The 18,296-nt window shown below is 47.2% G+C and overlaps 1 protein-coding gene across 1 annotated transcript in view; it reads left to right on the forward strand.

Moving 5' to 3' along the window:
* Positions 1–8,846, forward strand: part of MERTK (MER proto-oncogene, tyrosine kinase) — a 73,513-nt gene extending 64,667 nt beyond the window's left edge. The window contains 4 exon segments of the mRNA XM_039872604.1: positions 2,046–2,155; positions 2,693–2,852; positions 3,433–3,569; positions 7,820–8,846. Of these exon segments, the coding sequence (XP_039728538.1) occupies positions 2,046–2,155; positions 2,693–2,852; positions 3,433–3,569; positions 7,820–8,333 (921 nt within the window). The 3' untranslated portion in view covers positions 8,334–8,846.
* The last annotated feature ends 9,450 nt before the right edge of the window (positions 8,847–18,296 follow it).

Genomic DNA, 18,296 nt, shown 5'->3' on the forward strand with positions numbered 1-18,296 from the left:
CTCCAGCGTTTTCCCAGCAAATGCACAGTTTCCACTCACAAAAGCACTAGGATATCACCCATGATGCAAACAAACTCTCAGGTTTTGTAAATAGGAAAAAGGAATATATTGTCACATTTTGACACTTTGCAGCCACAGGTTAAGCTGGCTGTCACAAAATGCATAGAGAAGCTGAAAAAATCAAGGTTTTATTCAAATCTTCTCTTTGCTGTCTGTTCAGCTAGTCCCCTGGGTATCTGTGTCACTGTAGGAGTGGTCTGGTACTGGGTCTACGATCACAGACAGAGGGTATCATTCCATTTTTGGAGTCTTCAATTTCTTGAATGTTGTAGTTATCAGAGTATAAGTTTTGCACTTCTTTTGTTAATTTATCCCTAAGTATTTTATTTTTTATTCTTTTACAGATAAAATTGTTTTCTTTTTTTTACTTAAATTTTTTGGGGGCGACATTGGTTAATAACATTGTATAAGTTTCAGCTGTACAATTCTGTAGTGCATCATCTGTGTGCCCACCACCTGAAGTCTAATCTTCCTCCATTGCCATATATATGACCCCTTTTACGCTCCTCAACCACCCCCACCCCCATCTTGGGAGTATCTTGAGAAGAGAAATAAGCCAGACAGAAGGGACAAGAACCATATGATTTCACGCCTATGTGGGATGTAAAACAGAAAGCAACAAACAAACAAAGAAATGCATGAGGCAGACAACAGTATAGCAGTTAAAATTGTGTTCTTAATTATTTTCAGATTGTTCATTGCTAGCGGATAGAAATACAGTTGATTTTCATATATATCAGTCTAGCATCCTGCCACCTCGTTGAACTCATTTATTAGTTCTGCCACAGAACTTTTGGTCACTGTAAGAATCATATCATTGTTCTAGGAAAAAATAACACAAAGGATTAGCACCCGATACCTACTCTGCGTTCACGAATGTCAGCAGATTCGATATGTCTTAGCACCCAAATGCTTTTGGGGCTCGTGATAAACGGAAAGATGGAGGAGGATGCAGTGAATTCACGCTCAGTGTCAGAAATTAGCATCCAGAAAGTCAAATGGCCAGATATACAGACAGGGGCAGGAGACCCGCCTGCATGATCTGTCTTCGTGCTCTCACAAAGGGAATTAAAGCATTTTGTTGTGTATATACTGTGTGATTGACACAGGTCTTAGCTGGGAAATAGAAATCATTACAAATGCAGTATCTTCATGAACACCACATTGGAAAACATGTGTGCCTTGGAAAATAAGCCATGGCAAGCCTGGGGTCCTGGGGACAAGGCATTGTGGATGGCCCTGCTCACGGCTGGCAGGAAGTTAACCTCTTCTCTCGGCTTTGGCTGTAATCAAGCACATAGCTACTGCAGAGAGGGCATCCGCTGTCACCACCCTTGAGTTTGGCTCCATCCAGGCAGGTTTCTAGCCCAGCAGCCTGGTGTAACTTCACAATACGGAGAACTTGCTAGGCTGCTGAAACTTACAGGAGGGCCCCAGCGAAACAAAAATGGAAATTCTTGTGATCGGGCAAAGACCATCCTCGTTTCTGTGTTCAAGGGCGGTATCTTTCAAAACGTTTCAGAGTAAAGTGATAGCCAATGCGGGTGCACAATTGGAAAGAGCTCCTTCTACATGGGCTTTTAGCCTCAAAACATTAGACACCCTCCCTCCGACACACACACCCCTCCTCCACGAGGGAAGCCAAGCCACCCTCGTGTCCCCTCTTCATGGCACAGGTGCTTGGTCCCACTGCCACTCAGGACACGGAGGGTCACACTTGACCTCATAACATGGGAAGAGAATGTTATTCATCATCAGTGCTTTTAAAGACGGGGAGAAGAGAATGTGATATCTGCCACACAGTATCTGGTTTGTTGTTATTCTTTTGTTGTTATTTGTGATGTTGGTGAAGCAGAAATGAAAGGTCTGTTTTCTCGTTTCATGGCCACCTGCTTAGAGGTAAAAACACCATTTCTTCCCACAGATAGAAGTAGTTAATAGGTTTTCCTTCTAAAAATTAATCTTGGTTCTCACTTTATCCCCAGCACATTCCCGTGCAGACACTGCTGAAGTTCATGGTGGACATTGCCCAGGGGATGGAGTATCTGAGCGACAGAAACTTCCTTCATCGCGACTTAGCCGCTCGAAACTGCATGTAAGGGGCCTGGCGCGTCCTTGCGGGGTTAGACCTTATGGTGTTGGGTTCGTTTCTCCCCTTCCTCCTCCTCGTCTAGGATCCATGTTAAAAGTCTGGGCTATAAATGCGATTGCATCCCTTCAGTTTTCTGACTCATTCCTCAAGTACCTGGCCATCTCCACGGGAAGCCCCAGGTCCTCTCCCATGGACCCCAAGCTGTCCTCAGAGCCCGCGTGCTTCCAGACGTCAGGGAAGGTGGCTGCTGAGGCTCTTAGTGCGTCACCAGAGGCCCCGGGTTTGAGCTGGGCTCCTGCTCTTCCCGTGAGGTTCCCCTGTCCTCTCCAGGTGTTTCCATCCTTGCACACAGGTAGCCTTGCTGGCCCAGACCCCTCACAGACCAGAGGGGTGCAAGGCTATAATGCTCCACCATTGGTTGCCAGGCAGGACCCTCTAGGCTGCTGGGTCTGCATCTTTGGGTCACTTGCCACGAACATTAGACCCAGGAGTCAGGGCTTGGCCTGTGACCTGCTGAAGACGAGCACTTGCTGTCTGCAGGCTGCGGGATGACATGGCGGTGTGTGTCGCGGATTTCGGCCTCTCCAAGAAGATCTACAGTGGTGACTACTACCGCCAGGGCCGCATCGCCAAGATGCCCGTCAAGTGGATCGCCATCGAGAGCCTGGCGGACCGCGTCTATACGAGCAAAAGCGACGTGGTGCGTGCCTTGGTGACCCGCGCCAAGTGGGGCAAAGTGGCTGGTGTTGCCACAAGTTTACTCCCTGACAGACAGGGGCGGGAGGTAGTGATGTTGGGAGTATGTTCACACCCCTCTTTTTGGCCACCAGACCCCCTAGTTCAGGTGGAGCCAGGTTCAGGTGAGGCCCTGATATTCTAGGTGGTCTTCGCATGGGCCCCTTGTTTGGCCTCATTTGTCTTTGCCACAGTACGGTGACTTTTGGCCCACAGCTAAGATGCTTTATGCTCATGTTAAATTCAGTGAGCTCAGCGAATGGCCTTGGGGACAGGACATGTCTGAAAGGGGCCATGTGGTAAGACCCTCTAGCAAAACTGACGACAGCAGGGGGCTGAGCACTGATGTGACAGGCTATGTCTGCCTTGGTCAGACTTCCCAGGACAGCATTAGTAGAATGGGGACTGTGACTCTCAGACTCCATGTGACTGCCGTGTCCCAGACATAACCATCAGGCTTTGAGAGAGTGACCTTTCCCAATGAAAAGGCCATTCAGCCTTTCTGCAAAGACTTACATCCCAACCTCTCGTTGCTTTGTTCTCAGTGGGCGTTTGGCGTGACCATGTGGGAGATAGCCACTCGGGGGATGACGCCCTACCCTGGGGTCCAGAACCACGAGATATATGAGTACCTTCTGCATGGGCACAGGCTGAAGCAGCCGGAGGACTGCCTGGACGAACTGTGAGTGAGCTTCTCTGTCACTGGGCATCGGCACGGCCCAGCTGCTGGCTCTGCAGGGGCCTGGGGACACACGGCTGCAGGGGCAGGTGACGCTCTTAGCCAGGCAAGCGTGTGCGGGCGTGTGCAGATGTGGCACATGCAGACATGCAGGCCAGAGCCTTTACTGGTGCGGGAGGTGGTGTGTGCATGTGTGCAGCAGGCCCGCACATCTCCGGGTACAGGCACCTCTGGGAAATGCAGGTGACCTCGCTGTGCACAGGGCACCTGAGTGATGCTCGCCTTCTTGTGCCACGTCACCCTTCTCTTTCTGGATGGCATTTCGGACAAAGCAGCCACAGTGGTATCCTTAACTAGGATACTGAGAGATCTCAGCCTGAGACTCTGGAGTTGGGCCGGTCATCGAATTGCGTCGGGGCTGATGTGACGGCACGGGTCCTCGGCCATGCCGGGATAGGGTGGGCCCAGAAGTACGTGTTTCAAAAGACCCACGAGGTCGGGTGCTGAGTCTGGCATGAGGGCCCATCACTGAGAGTACACGACAAGGATGCACATCAGTCCTCGCCAGGGTAGGCAGCATGGGGACTGCCCCAGGGTTGTGAGTCACACAGACCAGCTCTTCTTCCCACTAACCATGTGGGAGGTCATCGCAGCTGATGTGACCTCGCTGTGCCTCGTTATTAGCCACAGGAAAAGTCTGGCCACAAGTTCTTCTGGGGGTGCTGGGAGGGTTCGAGAAAGCGTGTAGAGCACTTACCTTTCAGAGACACCAAGCGAGTGTCACATCGTGGTGCCGGTTAACAGCACTGGCCACTCTGCCTAAACACCTTGCTGACCTTCTTGAAGTGATTTCTGTGGCGCTGCCTCTAGCTTGTGATGTGAGCCCTGGGTGTCAAGTCTCTTCGCCGCATAATGGGTCACCAGCTTGGAGAGGGACATGTTCCCCACGCCCAGCCAGGCTGCAGGCCTATAGGCTCCAGTGTGAAGGCCAGCAGGCGCTGGGTAGGGGCATGTCCAGGCCCCCCACAGGCGCCCCACACTGGCACTGTACGCTCCCCTGGGGAGGCCCAGCACAGGGCCGTGCAGGTCCCCGGAACCCGTCCACACCAGAAAGGGGCCTTCACTAACCAGGGCCTCGGCCTGCTCAGTGGTCTGCTCGGTCTCCGCGGCTATAAGCTCTAACAGTCAGAACACAAATGAAAGATACGAGTTCTTCAAAAACACCCTGAAATGCTAACTAAACTGGAGCTGGGGTTTCATGGTGGTTCCTGGAAGGGCCACGTGAAGTGCGGCTGCTGAGAAGGAGGGAGGCATCTCAGCCAAACACTGCTACGTGGACGGTTTTGTTGCCGCCTCTGTGCTGGCTGGCATGTGTGTGTGCTCAGTCGGGGTCCTGCTGGGTCTCAGCTGTCACACGCAGCTTTGGATCGCCTCACGCAGAGCCCTGTAAGGGACACCAACTAGGTTTCTTGTGGGGATTTCGAGGTAAAAATGCTGCAGACTCAGCACACGCCATGTGGCCGGAGGCCAGGGGACCAGGATGTGGTTGGTCCTCGTTCTTAGGCTGGCCCCACACCGCGGACTAGGACCAGGCCCACTTCTGGTCCCCTGTCCCTCTGGGCATCCGTGACCAACAGCACCCCCAAGAGCTGTGTCTCCACATCTCGGTGTTTCCTTTTAAAAATGAGCCACACGGCTTCCTACCCACATCTGCCAAGAGGCGGTCACACGGGCTACTGGCCTCTTGTCTCTTTAGAGCTGATGCTAAGAAACATGACAGTGTTAGCAAGGGAGCACACTCGTGCCCAGCCCTCCCGTCCTGCCCTCTGAGGCACCTCTTCTCATGATCACTCAGCTCCCAATGACCAGGCAGCAGTCCTACTGATGTCCCTGTCACCTCTGTGGGACATTCATCTGAGCTCATGGCCTTCTAGCTGCAGCTCTCCAGGCACTCCCCGAGCTGACCACTGTGGTTCTCGCCCTGGCCTCCATTCCCATCATCCCCCAGTGACACTCGGGAGCCACCTAGTTCTTTCTTCATCCCGTTAGGTCCCATCAGCCAGCAGATGCCCTTCAGAGACCCCTCCCCTCCAGCCTCACCCCGAACTGTCAATACCATCAAACCAGAATCGCCCAGGCTGGCAGGGCCTGAGGTCACCTGCTCCCACCTGTCATCACACACAAGGAAATGGTGGTACGGTGACAAAGGGCCCCAGCTTGCACTCACCTTCCTCCCTCAGAAACCCTGCTCTACTTACTGACCAGTTCGTCTACTCCCACTCGCGGCCACCCAGGCCCCAGGAAGGAGAGCAGCAGTGGTCGCCACTGGCTGGCAGAGTATACACAACACTGCTTAGCGCTGTAGGGACACATGCTGCTAATGTGACGCCCGCCTCTCAGGTGTTGTTTCTCTGAGCAGATGGGAAGTATTCAGTCACCCTCAGATGCAGGGGAAAAGCAAGTGCTTGACAAATATGGATAAATTTATGAACTCATAAATTTGTATAATTGCATCTTTTTAACTCCTCTTAAAAATTGTGGTAAAATGCACAGAATGTAACATTTACCATCTTAACCATTTTTAAGTGCACAGTTCAGCGGTGTAAATACACTCATGTCAGGCAGTGAACACACTTTTGCAAGTCTCACTTATAGTTTAGCGTATTTCATGAAATACCAAAAGTCAAAGAAAAAAATAACTTTCAAAATGATATTGCTACCATGTTATATGGAGAACACAGGTTATTTAAATGCTTTCTCCTAAGACATGGAAGAAATGAAAGTAAATTAAACACCGTGGCATCCTGATGGCCTAATGAGAAGGAATGTGTCTCCAAGGACAAGGTTCCTCAAAGGTCACTTCTGACCGCACCCAGCTGAGGCTCCTCTGTGCGAAAAAGGAAGTCATACAAATTGATCTGTGCCACAAAAACCTCAAAAATGGAAACAGAACCTGTGTGTCAGGTCCCAGTGACCATGGCATGAAGGTAAAATAAAGATAGTGACAGACCTGAGCTGACATCCAGCCTTAGTGAGAATCAGGCTTGTTGGCGGAATGTGCCCACTACTCTCAGCTCACAGGCGAAGCTTTTGCAGGTCTCCACCTGTCAGAAGCACGTGCACGTGTTGACAGAGGCTGGAAAGCAGACAAATATAAAGATGCTGATTGTCCTACAGGAATGAGATCGGTATGTTTGCAAATGTTGGTAGAATTAGCCAAAGTTCTGCGTGGTGTGAGTAGGTGTGAACACAGGAATTGCATGTTTATGTTCAAAGCTATCAGTAATCTACTACACATGTCAGATGCACACTTGGGTCATTTATTCATCTAGCAATGTCAATATGAGTTTCTCAGAACAGGAAAGAATCCACAAGAAATGCTGGCACAACACACTTTTCCTAATTCAATCATTTTTCCGTCTGACTGTGTTTGCGTCAGCGTCCCTCTGCTGTGATTCTTAACTTTGTCAGACACGGGGAGCGAGGACACCCCCAGATCGAGTCCTCCCTCCAGAGCACAGTGGAGGAGTCGCAAGGAGCCCTGGGCTGAGGACTTGCCCAGTAGGAGACCGGTTCTTGTCCTGCCATCTGCTGTCGCCACGGCCGTGGCACATTCTATAAGGTCCCTGAACTCAGTCTTGTTTCCTCCAGAACAACAGAGCAAGGCTATTGAGAAGACTAGATGTGGTGACACACACAAAGCACTGGCACAGTGAGACACACCACCCCCGCCCCAACCCCTGGCCTTTCTGATACCACCCTCCTGGTGACAAGCCCAATTTGATGGTTCAGAACAGGAGTCTTTTCCTGTAAGGCCAAAATAGTAAATACTTTTGGTTTTGAGATCACTGGTCTCTGTAGCATCTACTCAACTCTGCCAGGGCAGCGAAGCGGCCGTAGTAAACAAGTGAATGTAGCTGTGTTCAGTGCAGCCATGTTCCAATAAAACTTTACTTACAAAGCCGACAGCGGGCCGAATGGACTTGCAGACCACAGAGTGCTAGCCCCTGGAATAATGCCCCTCCTTTGCAAAGTTAGGTGTGATCACCACAACTGTCCCATATTCCTGTAGACAGCACTTACCACATACCCACACAACATTTAAAAGCTGAGTGAAATCACTTCAGTAATCCCCCACAGGTAGAGTTGGTGTGGGCTAAAACGTGATCCAGTGCAAGACGAGGTGAATGTGGTGGGAACAGGCCGCAATGAGGGCTGGGTGCTATGGGCTGACCTGTCTCCTGTCCCCACAGGTATGACATAATGCACTCCTGCTGGAGGGCCGAGCCCCTGGACCGGCCCACCTTTTCTGTGCTGAGGCTGCAGCTGGAGAAGCTCTTGGAAAGTTTGCCAGAAGTGCGGGATGGAGCTGAAGTCATTTACATCAACACACAGTTTCCAGAGTGCGGGGAGGGCCCAGCAGACAGCCCCCCACTTGCTCAGCAGAGCCTGGTCCTAGACCCCAACTCTGTCCTTGCTTCCTGTGCTCCCAGCGCAGCCATCAGCATGGTCACAGCACAGGTCCATGAGGACAGACCTCACGAGGGACGGTACATCCTGAACGGGGCCAGCAAGGACTGGGAGGACGTGGCCCCGGCCACCCCAGCCACGGGGATGGTGGGAAACAGTGGGCTTGTGCGGGAGGACACACGTGTGAGGAGCCAAGCCTCCTGGTCCCAGCCCAGCACACTACCCCTGGGGGGCCCGCCTCCTGACAAGCTTTTGTTTACGGACGACGACTCGGGAGACTCGGAGGTCCTGGTGTGAGGAGAGTGAACCAGGGACATTGCTGTGCCTTCAAGGTCCACGCTGGCTCGAAGGTTCCACGTTCCGTCTTCCCTACCATAAATGCCACAGCCGGAGAACTCTGGGTGAATGTTGTCCAGGGTTTCACCATTAAAAATACGTAATATATATTTATTTAAAGAGAAAATATGTTTATGTATATGATGAAAGAGACATAAATGTTGTATTTTAATAAAAGATGGCTGTTCCATGTCCCTTATCTCGTGGATCTTAAAACGTAGGCTCCAACAGCCTCGTCCCTACGGCTGCCCCTTGATGGTAACACTGGCCGACTCAACGTTTTAAGTTCTTTTTCATGTCTTTTATATGTAAAATTATTCGTGAAATGAAACACCATATTTGACTTTGCTTCTGGTCTCATGAAAAATCAGATTCTCCTACATGAATCAACTGATATGAATGCATTTGACAGCGAACATTCCATAGCTGGTTAATTCTTCCACGTGCTGCTAATAAAATGTGAACAAAGAAGGACAGGCATGCTGTGCTGACTTGAGACGAGGCCCCCGCAGCCTTGCCCCTTCCCAGAGGAATTCCCGTAGCAGTGCCTGGCCCTCCATCACTCTCTCTGGCCATCACAATGTTTCTTAAAGATACAGAAAAACCATCGGAGAGGCCACATCCAGAGGAGATGGGGTAACGCAGGATTTCAGAGCCAAGCCATCTGCTTCTGGCTGGTTCTAGGCATGGGACTAGGAGTCTGCTCAAGAGCCCCTTGACCTCATGGCTGGCATTTGGTCCCCGTGACAACCCTATTGGGTGGGCACTGCTGGTCTCCCACTAAACAGACGGGCAGACTGGGGCGAGAAGAGGCTACCTCACTCTGCCAGTAAGGCCAGTATCCTGATGTGATCAGATGAAGTGTTGATCTCTCAGCCCCAGGATGGCCTCGCAGGGCCAGGCCACTGTCACCCTCAGGCCTGTGGCTCACCACCTGCCAGGACCAGCGCCTGCTCTGGGCTCTCGGGTGTGTCCCTGGGTCCTGGTCCTGCTGCCAGCCCCCACTCTTACTGCGAAACGCTCCATACGGAACATTCTGAAGGTTTGAAAAGAATCTGCATTGTTAAGAGAAATGCCAGCATCACATTTTATCAGTGAAAAACGAGGGGACAAGAAGGTCCTTTCTGTTGTTGGAAATGTTTGACTGGTTGTTTTAAAAATATCAAAACTTTTTATGTCATCTCCTTGTGCACAAAGGTTCTTGCTGACAGCAACCTTTGAGAACGTGACTTGGGAACTGACTGTTGGTTCCGGCACAAAACCCCAGTGTAAAAAGCCATGTTTATGTCTGTGAGGTAGGTGAGCAAACCGAGAAACTTATTAATGTAATATTAACCATCTTAATTAATATACAGCAGGTCCTCTGATAACATTGTTTAGTTCAACATCATTCCATTATGACATTCATGAGGAAGAAAGTTGGTTTCTGGCTCGGCCACTGTGTGTCTGGAGTTGGCACATCGTCCTCCCCATGTCCGTGTGTCTGGAGTTGGCATGTCATTCTCCCCATGTCCGTGTGTCTAGAGTTGACACATTGTCCTCCTGGGGGCCCCCAGGGCATGCTGGCTGGTGTTGTTTCTCGAATGCCTGTGGAGTTCACATTTATTTTGTTTAGGTGTTTCTTAGAAGTTTGGTGAGGTTTCCATGCCTGGAGGGAGCCGTCGCAGCCTGACTCTTGCTTCTATTGGTTAGCCTCTAGTGACACTAGTTCCTGTGCGCATCTTGTCGCTCTGAGAGTGTGGAGGCCATGGAGTGAGCACCTGCGGCACCGCATGCTTTGTTCTAACTTTAATTATCAATTGTAAAGGAACGCGTAGTGAAGAGCTCATAAACCCACCCCCACCAAACTCTGTTCCATTTGCCGTGTATGTGCCTTGTGCTGGGAGGGCGGGGAAGCCTGGACCAAGTCTGTCCCAGGACAGCAGACAAGTGAGCCCGCGGTGGCTCCCGGCCTTGCTGGGGACATCAGTGAACTCGGCAGAGAAGTGAACTTCATGATCCCGTGCCCGTGGCCCAGGCTGGGAAACCCAGCAGGGGACCTCTGACATGTCCTCGCTGAGAACTTTGTCACCCCAGGGTTCCCTCGGCCACGTCTGGACGTCTGGACGTCTAGACATTTTGGAAGAACGGACTCTCATTGGCTCCCATCTCAGACAAGCTCCGGCTTGTCTGAGTGTGAACTGAAAATAGCCTTTAGCGTTCTCATTTGTGTAAACTCCAATTACTTCCGTTAAGTAGCTCTCATGGGCAAAACGTAGGGCAGAGAAAACTGCGACAAACCAGTCAGGTCATTGTCCTCAGCCAGGCAGAGACAGGGCTGGGGAAGTCAGTCCAGAGGGCAAGAGAAATAAATATAGAAATACTGGTGGACTGCAGGCTGAGACTGCCTCTGCCTTGTGTGGGTTCCCTCCCTGCCTTCCCTCCCTCCCTCCTTCCCTTCCTCCCTCTCTGCCTTCCCTTTTCCTTTTCTCTTTCTCCACACCCCCCCCCTCGACCCCCTCCTCCATCCTTTCTTATGGGAGGGACCGCACAGCCAGCTGGACTGACTAGTCCTGCATGCTACCCTGGGGCAGGCCGCTCTGCTGTTCTGGAGCTGATTGTCACAGTGAAGACAGAGCAGCTCCCCCCGTAGCCTCCTAGGGGCTGTGTGGGTGCTGAGGTTTGTGAGGAGTGTAAACCGGTTCACTATAATATTAGAGATATTAGAGAATTATGTTCTCTACTCCTTCCAACTTGAAAGGAAAAGAAAGGAAAGCATTTCATAGTCACCAGTGTGACACAGGCAGCCGGGCAGTGGGCAGAGGATAGGAGACTGGCCGCCATCAGTTGCTTTGGATGGCTGCTGGGCTCAGAGGTAGCACATCGGTGCCCAGAGGCCTCTCCTACCCTCTCCTGAGTTCAGTTACTCTGAGCCTCAGGGCCCGTCCCTCCCCAGATGTGGTGACTAACAAAGGTGTAGCTTTGTCAACAGGATTTGAGGACCTGAGGGCAGTCAGTGCCCTCTGGGGAGGGCAAGATTCTCCCTCTGCCTCCTTGTCCCTAGATCCAGCCGAGATTCCTGCTCAGGACACGAGCCAAACCACAGTCTCTTATCTTACAAATCAGGTCGAGTCTGGCCAGACTCAAGAAAGTCAGGACCTTGGTAAGCTCTCCTGGTCAGCGGCAGAGCGAGTTGGTACTTCTGCTGAGTCGATGGGAAGATTACTGACCCAAAATAAACCAGCTCTGACAGCAACTTAACTTCTCGAAAGATGTTTGGGTAACCTCAGGGAACAAGTGTAAAATGGGAAGTTTCGCATCCTTTAATGAGCATTTCAGTAATGCACAGCACTTCTGTACATGGGTTTTATTTTTTTCTCCTTTAAAGCTCTGAGAACAGAAATAAAACTGCCAATCTGTATAAAAACTGCCATTCTCTTTAAAAAGCCTATCTAAGTGGCTTAACTTATTTATATTTAACCGTAATTATTATTTTTAGAACTGGAACCCAAGACCACTACTTTAGGATGTTTTCATATGTAATGCCTTTTATTGAAATGGGATGCCATGTACAGATATTTGCGAGAGAAGCCTGAGCGTTGTATATAGTAACCCTTCCTTCCCCTTAACCTTAAACTGTCAGCAGGTTTATTGAGACTGAACAATTATGAATTCCAGTTTGGACGACAGTCACATGAAGCCACAATCAACTCCCCCACGCACTGACCTTCCCTGGGGAGAAGGGCTGTTCTGGACGTTGGGGTTTGCCAAGAACAGCAGCCTAGGCCTTGCTGTCATGAGTCACCATCAGAGGAGGGGACAGATGGCTTCCAGTAGGTACTCTCTTTTAAAGAGTGTCCTTAGAATGCCCCCACTTACCCAATCTGTTGAAGTCTGGTAATGCCACAGTGAGGCGGTCAGCCGAGACACAGATGCTGTTGAGACTAACGAACCTCAGAACTGGGGACCAGGTACACTTCCTGGGAGCAGCCTCGAAGGCCCCGCCCCATGGAACCTAAAATTATAGGGAATGAAAGGTGCCCAGGTTGGAAAAGAGGTAGTAAACTATCTTTAGTCACAGCTGGCATGATTCTGCATGTAGAAAAATCCCAAGGAGCACACACACACACAAAATGAGAGCAAGATCACAGGATATAAGATCAATAAACAAAAATCATTGCGTTTGCACTATCAATGAATAATCAGAAAATGAAATTAAGGAAAATCTAGTCACAATAGCATCAAAAAGAATAGAATACTTCAAAATAAATTTAACATCTGATGTGCAAAATATTTACTGAGAAAAATTAAACAAATGGAGAGACATTTTATGTTCATGGATTGAAACACCCCAAATTGTAAAGGCGACAATTCTCCCCACATGAATCTATAATTTCAGCGTAATTCTAATCAAAATCCCTGCAGCTTTTTTTGTAGAAATTCCTGGGCCTGTGCTATTGCTGCATGGATTTTATTTATATATATGTTATAACCTCAAAATAGTGTTATTGTTTTTGTTGAAGCAGTAAAATATCTTTTAAATATATTTCGACAATAGGAAACGATCTTACTCATTTACACATCTCTGTCATCTGCAGTGCTGCTCAGGCCTTTGTGTAAAGCCTGTTTCTCTACCATCTTCTTGCTCACATTGTTTCTGACAAGAAATTGATGTCGTTCTTACCTTTTTTTTTGCTTTGTATGCAGCATGTGTTTTTTCTCTGTCTACTTTTAAGATTTTTCTTTGTCACTGATTTTGTGCAATTTGCTTATGATGTGCTTTGGTGTGATCTTTGTATTCCTTTTCTTCAGCTTTAATTAAACGTCTCAGATCTGTGGGTTTACAGTTCCCATCCAGGTTGGGGCATTTTTAACCATTATTTGCTCAAATATTTTTTCTATTCTTCCCCTCTTTTGGGGATTCCAATTACACAGATATTAGACCACTTGAATACTCAGTAGTGCTCTGTTAATTTTTTTTTAATTCCTCTTTCCCTGAGATTTTGCTTAGTTTTTATTTCTGTATCTTCAAATCCTTCTTCAGTAGCCAGTGGGCCATTAATCCCATCCAGTATGTATTTTTTAATCTCAGGCACTGTGTTTTTCATTACTAGAAATTTGATTTGATCTTTTTCCTATTTGCCATGTCACTACTTTCAAATGTATGAAATAAAGTTACAATAAATTTCAAAGTCGTTTTCTGCTCATTCTAATATACCCATCACTCTAGATCAGTGTCGATTGGTTTTTCTCCTCATGTCTTGTATTTTTTTTATTTTTTGCCTACCTGGTAATTTTGATTGGATGACAGACATGATTTGACCTGGTAGGGTGCTGGAGGTTTCTCTATTCCTGTTAGTATCCTACAGCTTTGTTTTAGGACACCGTTACTTGAAAACTTTCAGATCTTGCTTTTAAAATTTGTTCACTGAGATCAGAGCCTTGCTTAATCTAAGGTGACTTGTTCTTTAGGATTGAGGTAAGAAGCTTGGAGCGCTCTCCTCAATGCCCCGTGAATTCCGAAGTGCTCCAGCTCAGCCAATGGGGACAGGCACTTTTCCCTACTGTCCCTTCTTATTTTTTGCAGTGGTTCTTTCCCAGGCCTCGGGCAGTTTATTCACACGCAGGGGCTGATCTAGTTCTCTGCTGAAGTGAAGGAAGACCTTCTGTAGATCTCAGGTCCCCCTCTGGACTCCCCTCTCCTGTCCACACCCAGTCCTGCAGACCAGCTGCCTCACTCCCACAGGCCACCCAGCTCCCTGTGCTAAACTGGAGGACTCCACCAGGCTCTGCCTTGGGCTCTCCTCCCTGGGCCATGGCCGGGAAACTTTCTCAGGCCAGTAAACCGGGCCAATCCTGAGGCTCCCCTCTTTTTTTTTCTTTCTTTCTTTCAGGGCTAACTGTCCGTCACCCTTTCATGTCCAGTGTCTCAGAAACCATTGTTTCACATAGTTGGTCTGATTTTGTTGTTGTTTTAGGTGGGAGGATAAATTCGGTCCCTGTTATTCCAGCTCACAGAAGTCTCTAATGCGTTATAAAGTTCTTATTGCGGAAAATTTCAAACTTACACAAATGAAGACAGGATAGTCATGTAACTGCCTGGAGATCCACCTCCAGGCTTTAAAAAATGACCGACTCATGGCCAGTCTTGTTTTATCCATGCCCCACACTCTTGTCTCCTTCATGTATTATTCCAGAGCAAATCCCAGACCTTGTGTGAGCTCAGGACTACCCAGCACTGAATAAGGCACTCGTGTTTGTTGACTGAATTAAGATTTTAATGATTTAAATTAGAGGCATAGACAGAGCATCCCCAACTGAAGCCGGAAGCTGTAAACTCTGGGTTAAAACGATACTTAGGGTAAACATGCTTTTTAAGTAAAATATCTTCAGGCTGCTAGTGTCACCTGCTGGTGAGGGTTGGCTAGTGTTCTAGAAACAATTCTTAGCACTCTTGAATTTGGTGGTTGCATAGCAGGGCTCTGTGTGAAGCCTCAGTAAACAATAAAAACTTGACAATAAAAAACATGTATCTGATCTATAATTACAAGCTTCTTGTGAAAAGAAACTATCAAAACCTTGATCTTCACATGAACCTCAACTCAAAACTATAATGAGAGAGCACTAGGGAAAAAAGTTAAATGAAGGCCCCCAGAAGAATGTGAAAAGGTGCTTTGTGTAATAACCTTTCATTGTTTTTCATATAATCCAAATATTTTAAGTAAAAGTAAGGACTCAAATGTAGCATGATGCAAAGCAGCACCCATTCATTTGGGATGTTAACCACACTCAGAAACCTCTACTGAACAGGGCCATGTTGCCAAGTCGCATGATGCTGTATGTTCTCGGCTGCCTCTCCGTTTCCTTCCACGGTGGTGTCTGGGCCGCGACGCATATTTACCTCTAGAGGGTCCAGTGCTGGGAATCTTTCAGGTCCGGCCCACTGTTGGCTCATCTCAAAATTTTTTCTCACTTGTTGTTCCTTGAAAATCACATTGTACAATTTAAGATTATAATGAAGATTAGATTGTACCATTTAAAATACCTGCTAAGAGAATAAGTAGAACAGTTGGCAGCCCATCTGTCACCAATTCATTTTGACCAAGTCAGCAAAAACCTGGCATCCTCGGGGAAGACCCCAAGGCAGAGATCCCCATGTGGGGTTTGGGAGATGAGAGCTGTCCACCCTCCTTCTTCATTTTGAGAATTTTTATTTTGAAGTGACTTTGAACTTACAGAAAAGTTGCATGAAGGGTAGAAGGAGATGCATGTTCCCCAGCCATAGACACTGACCTCGCTGGTTGTCTCGGTCTCTCGTTCCGTGTGGGCATTTTTTCCTTTCTGAGTCAGCAGATAAGAGGCTCCTGTACCCACTGACAGTGCAGTGTGGCTGTCCCAGGAACGCAGACGTTCTCTTACAGTGTGACAGCAGCAGAGTTTTCACAACCAGGAAGTAGAAATCGATACAAAGCCATTTTCTGTGCTAGAGCACCTTATTCAAACTTCACCAATTGTCCTAATCGTTTCCTTTATAGCAAAAGCAACTTATTTTTCTGGCTCGGGACCCAGTCTCAGATCACAAGTCACACATGGCAATCATGTCTCGATGGTCTCCCTTACTCCGGGAGTGTCCTCAGAATCTGACTGTGACCGTGACAATTTTTAGGAGCAACGGCTAGTTACTTGGGAGAGCGCCCCTCTGTGCGAGAGCTTTGTCATGATCAAATTCAGGTATTACATTTTTGGCAGAAGCACCACCAAAGTGGCGCTGTCTCTTCTCAGGGCATTGAATCATGAGACACATCATATCATTTCGTCCCACTCCTTATGCTACTAACTTTGGTGTTTGAGGGGATGTCTGCCAGTTTTCTCTACTGTAAAATTACTATTTTGCTTTTGTCATTAATAGGTAATTTGTGACAGATCTCTCCTCATCAAACTTTTACTAATTTTAGAATCCAATTGATGGCTCTTTCAGAACCAATTGCAATTATGGTGGTTACCAAATGACAGTTTTCTGACTATTGTTTCTTCTCTATTTGTTGGTTTCCTACTGGAAGGAAGAGGCTTTCTTCCATTCATATTTATTTATTTAATCATCTACTTATTTATATCAGTACGGACTCATTTGATTCAATGAGTTACGATCCATTGCTATCATTATTTTGCGGGGCTCAACTTGTCTCAGATTGGGATACTGGGGGTGCAGTTGCCCCTGCAAGCTGTGCCTGTGTTCTTCCAACCCATTCTCATCATGTTGTGGCCATTTCCTTACTTTCTGGCAAAACAAGATGCTCCAAGTTCATCATGACCTTCCCTATCCCACTTCTAGAATCAGCCACTTCTCCAAGGAGCCCTGGTTCATTTTAGTGAAGAAGGATGTTTATAACCAAGATCTAGTTTGAGATGTGCTCGCCACTGCTGAGGGGTCACTGGGTACCATCGGTGACCCAAACCAGGAAATCTGAATAAGTGTACACACACGCTAAATCTATTTGTACATCTAATTCTGCAAGATGAGCTCATGCTCATATCATCAGTTACAAGCCAAACTTACAGAGTTTATTCTCGGCTTCTCGTGTGTATATTTGATCTCTTTCCTGTATCAAGGAAAGCTTGTTCCTATTGTCCTCAATGTATTTCCTTCTGGAACGCAGAAATTTGTCTCAGATTTGCTACCCTATGTAACTATGAAAGACGACTGCACTTGCTAGAGTTTAGTATTTGTGGTTCTTTTTGTCACTTTATAGTTTGAGGTTTTTGTCTGAGGTTTTACTGTCTAAACATCATGTTCAAAACGTTACTTGAGAGAGTTGTTTTCTCCCTTATGTGTGGTCTGTTATTCATTTGAAATGGTTATGTATGTTCATTTATTTCTAATTTTATTTCCTTTAGCTCCTCTCTATTGAGTTTATTCTAATTATTTGAGTATGTGAAACATTAACAAGATTCAAAAGTCAAAACTAACAAAAAAAAGTACCCTAGGAGAAGTGTTACCCCCATATTTCCAACGCTTTCATCCTATCTGTAGCTAACCCACCTCATTGTTTCAGCTTTATTTCTCCTTGGTTTAGTTTTGCAAAAATAGGCAGACAGGTGTATATTTTCTCTCACGCTTTCTTTTACACAAAAGTTAACATATCACATAAACTTTTTGCACTTGGATTTTTTTACTTCACAGTATGTCCCGAAAATCACTCCAAACTAGTTTGTAGAAAACTTTTTCCTTTCTTCAGCTTTATTGAGGTATAATTAGCCAATAAAATTGTAATATATTTAAAGCATACAATGTGATGCTTTGATATATGTGTACATGAGAAAAGATTCTGTCTATCTGTTAATCAACACATTCATCACCTCACAGATTTTTTTACAGTGAGAATGTTTAAGATGTACTCTGGGCAACTTTTAATTATAAAGACAGCATTTACAATATAGTATTATTAACTCCAGTCACCATGCTATACATTAGATCCTCAGACCTTACTCCTCTTACAACTAAAAGTTTGTACCTTTTGACCAACCACTTCCCCCACCCCAGCCCCTGCCAACCACCATTCTCCTCCCTGTTTCTATGAATTCAACTGTTTTTAAATTCCGCATGTAAGTGACACCATGTAGTAGTTGTCTTTCCTTTGGGTTTATTTCACTTAGCATAATGCCCTGCAGGGTCATGCATGTTGTCACAAATGGCAGAATAGCCCATTGTACATGTATTTCACATTTTATTTATTCACCCGTCAATGGATACGGATTGTCCACGTCTTGGCTATTGTAAACAATGCTGCAATGAACAAGGGAATACAGATATCTCTTTAAGATAATGATTCCATTACCTTTGGATATGCATTCAGAAGTCGAATTGCTGGGTCATATGGCAGTTCTATTTTTAATTTCTTGAGGAGCCTCCACACTGTTTTCCACAGCGACCACACCAGCTTACAT

This window comes from Pteropus medius, unplaced genomic scaffold (assembly GCF_902729225.1).
Source record: "Pteropus medius unplaced genomic scaffold, Ma_sr-lr_union100, whole genome shotgun sequence".
NCBI lineage: Eukaryota > Metazoa > Chordata > Mammalia > Chiroptera > Pteropodidae > Pteropus > Pteropus medius.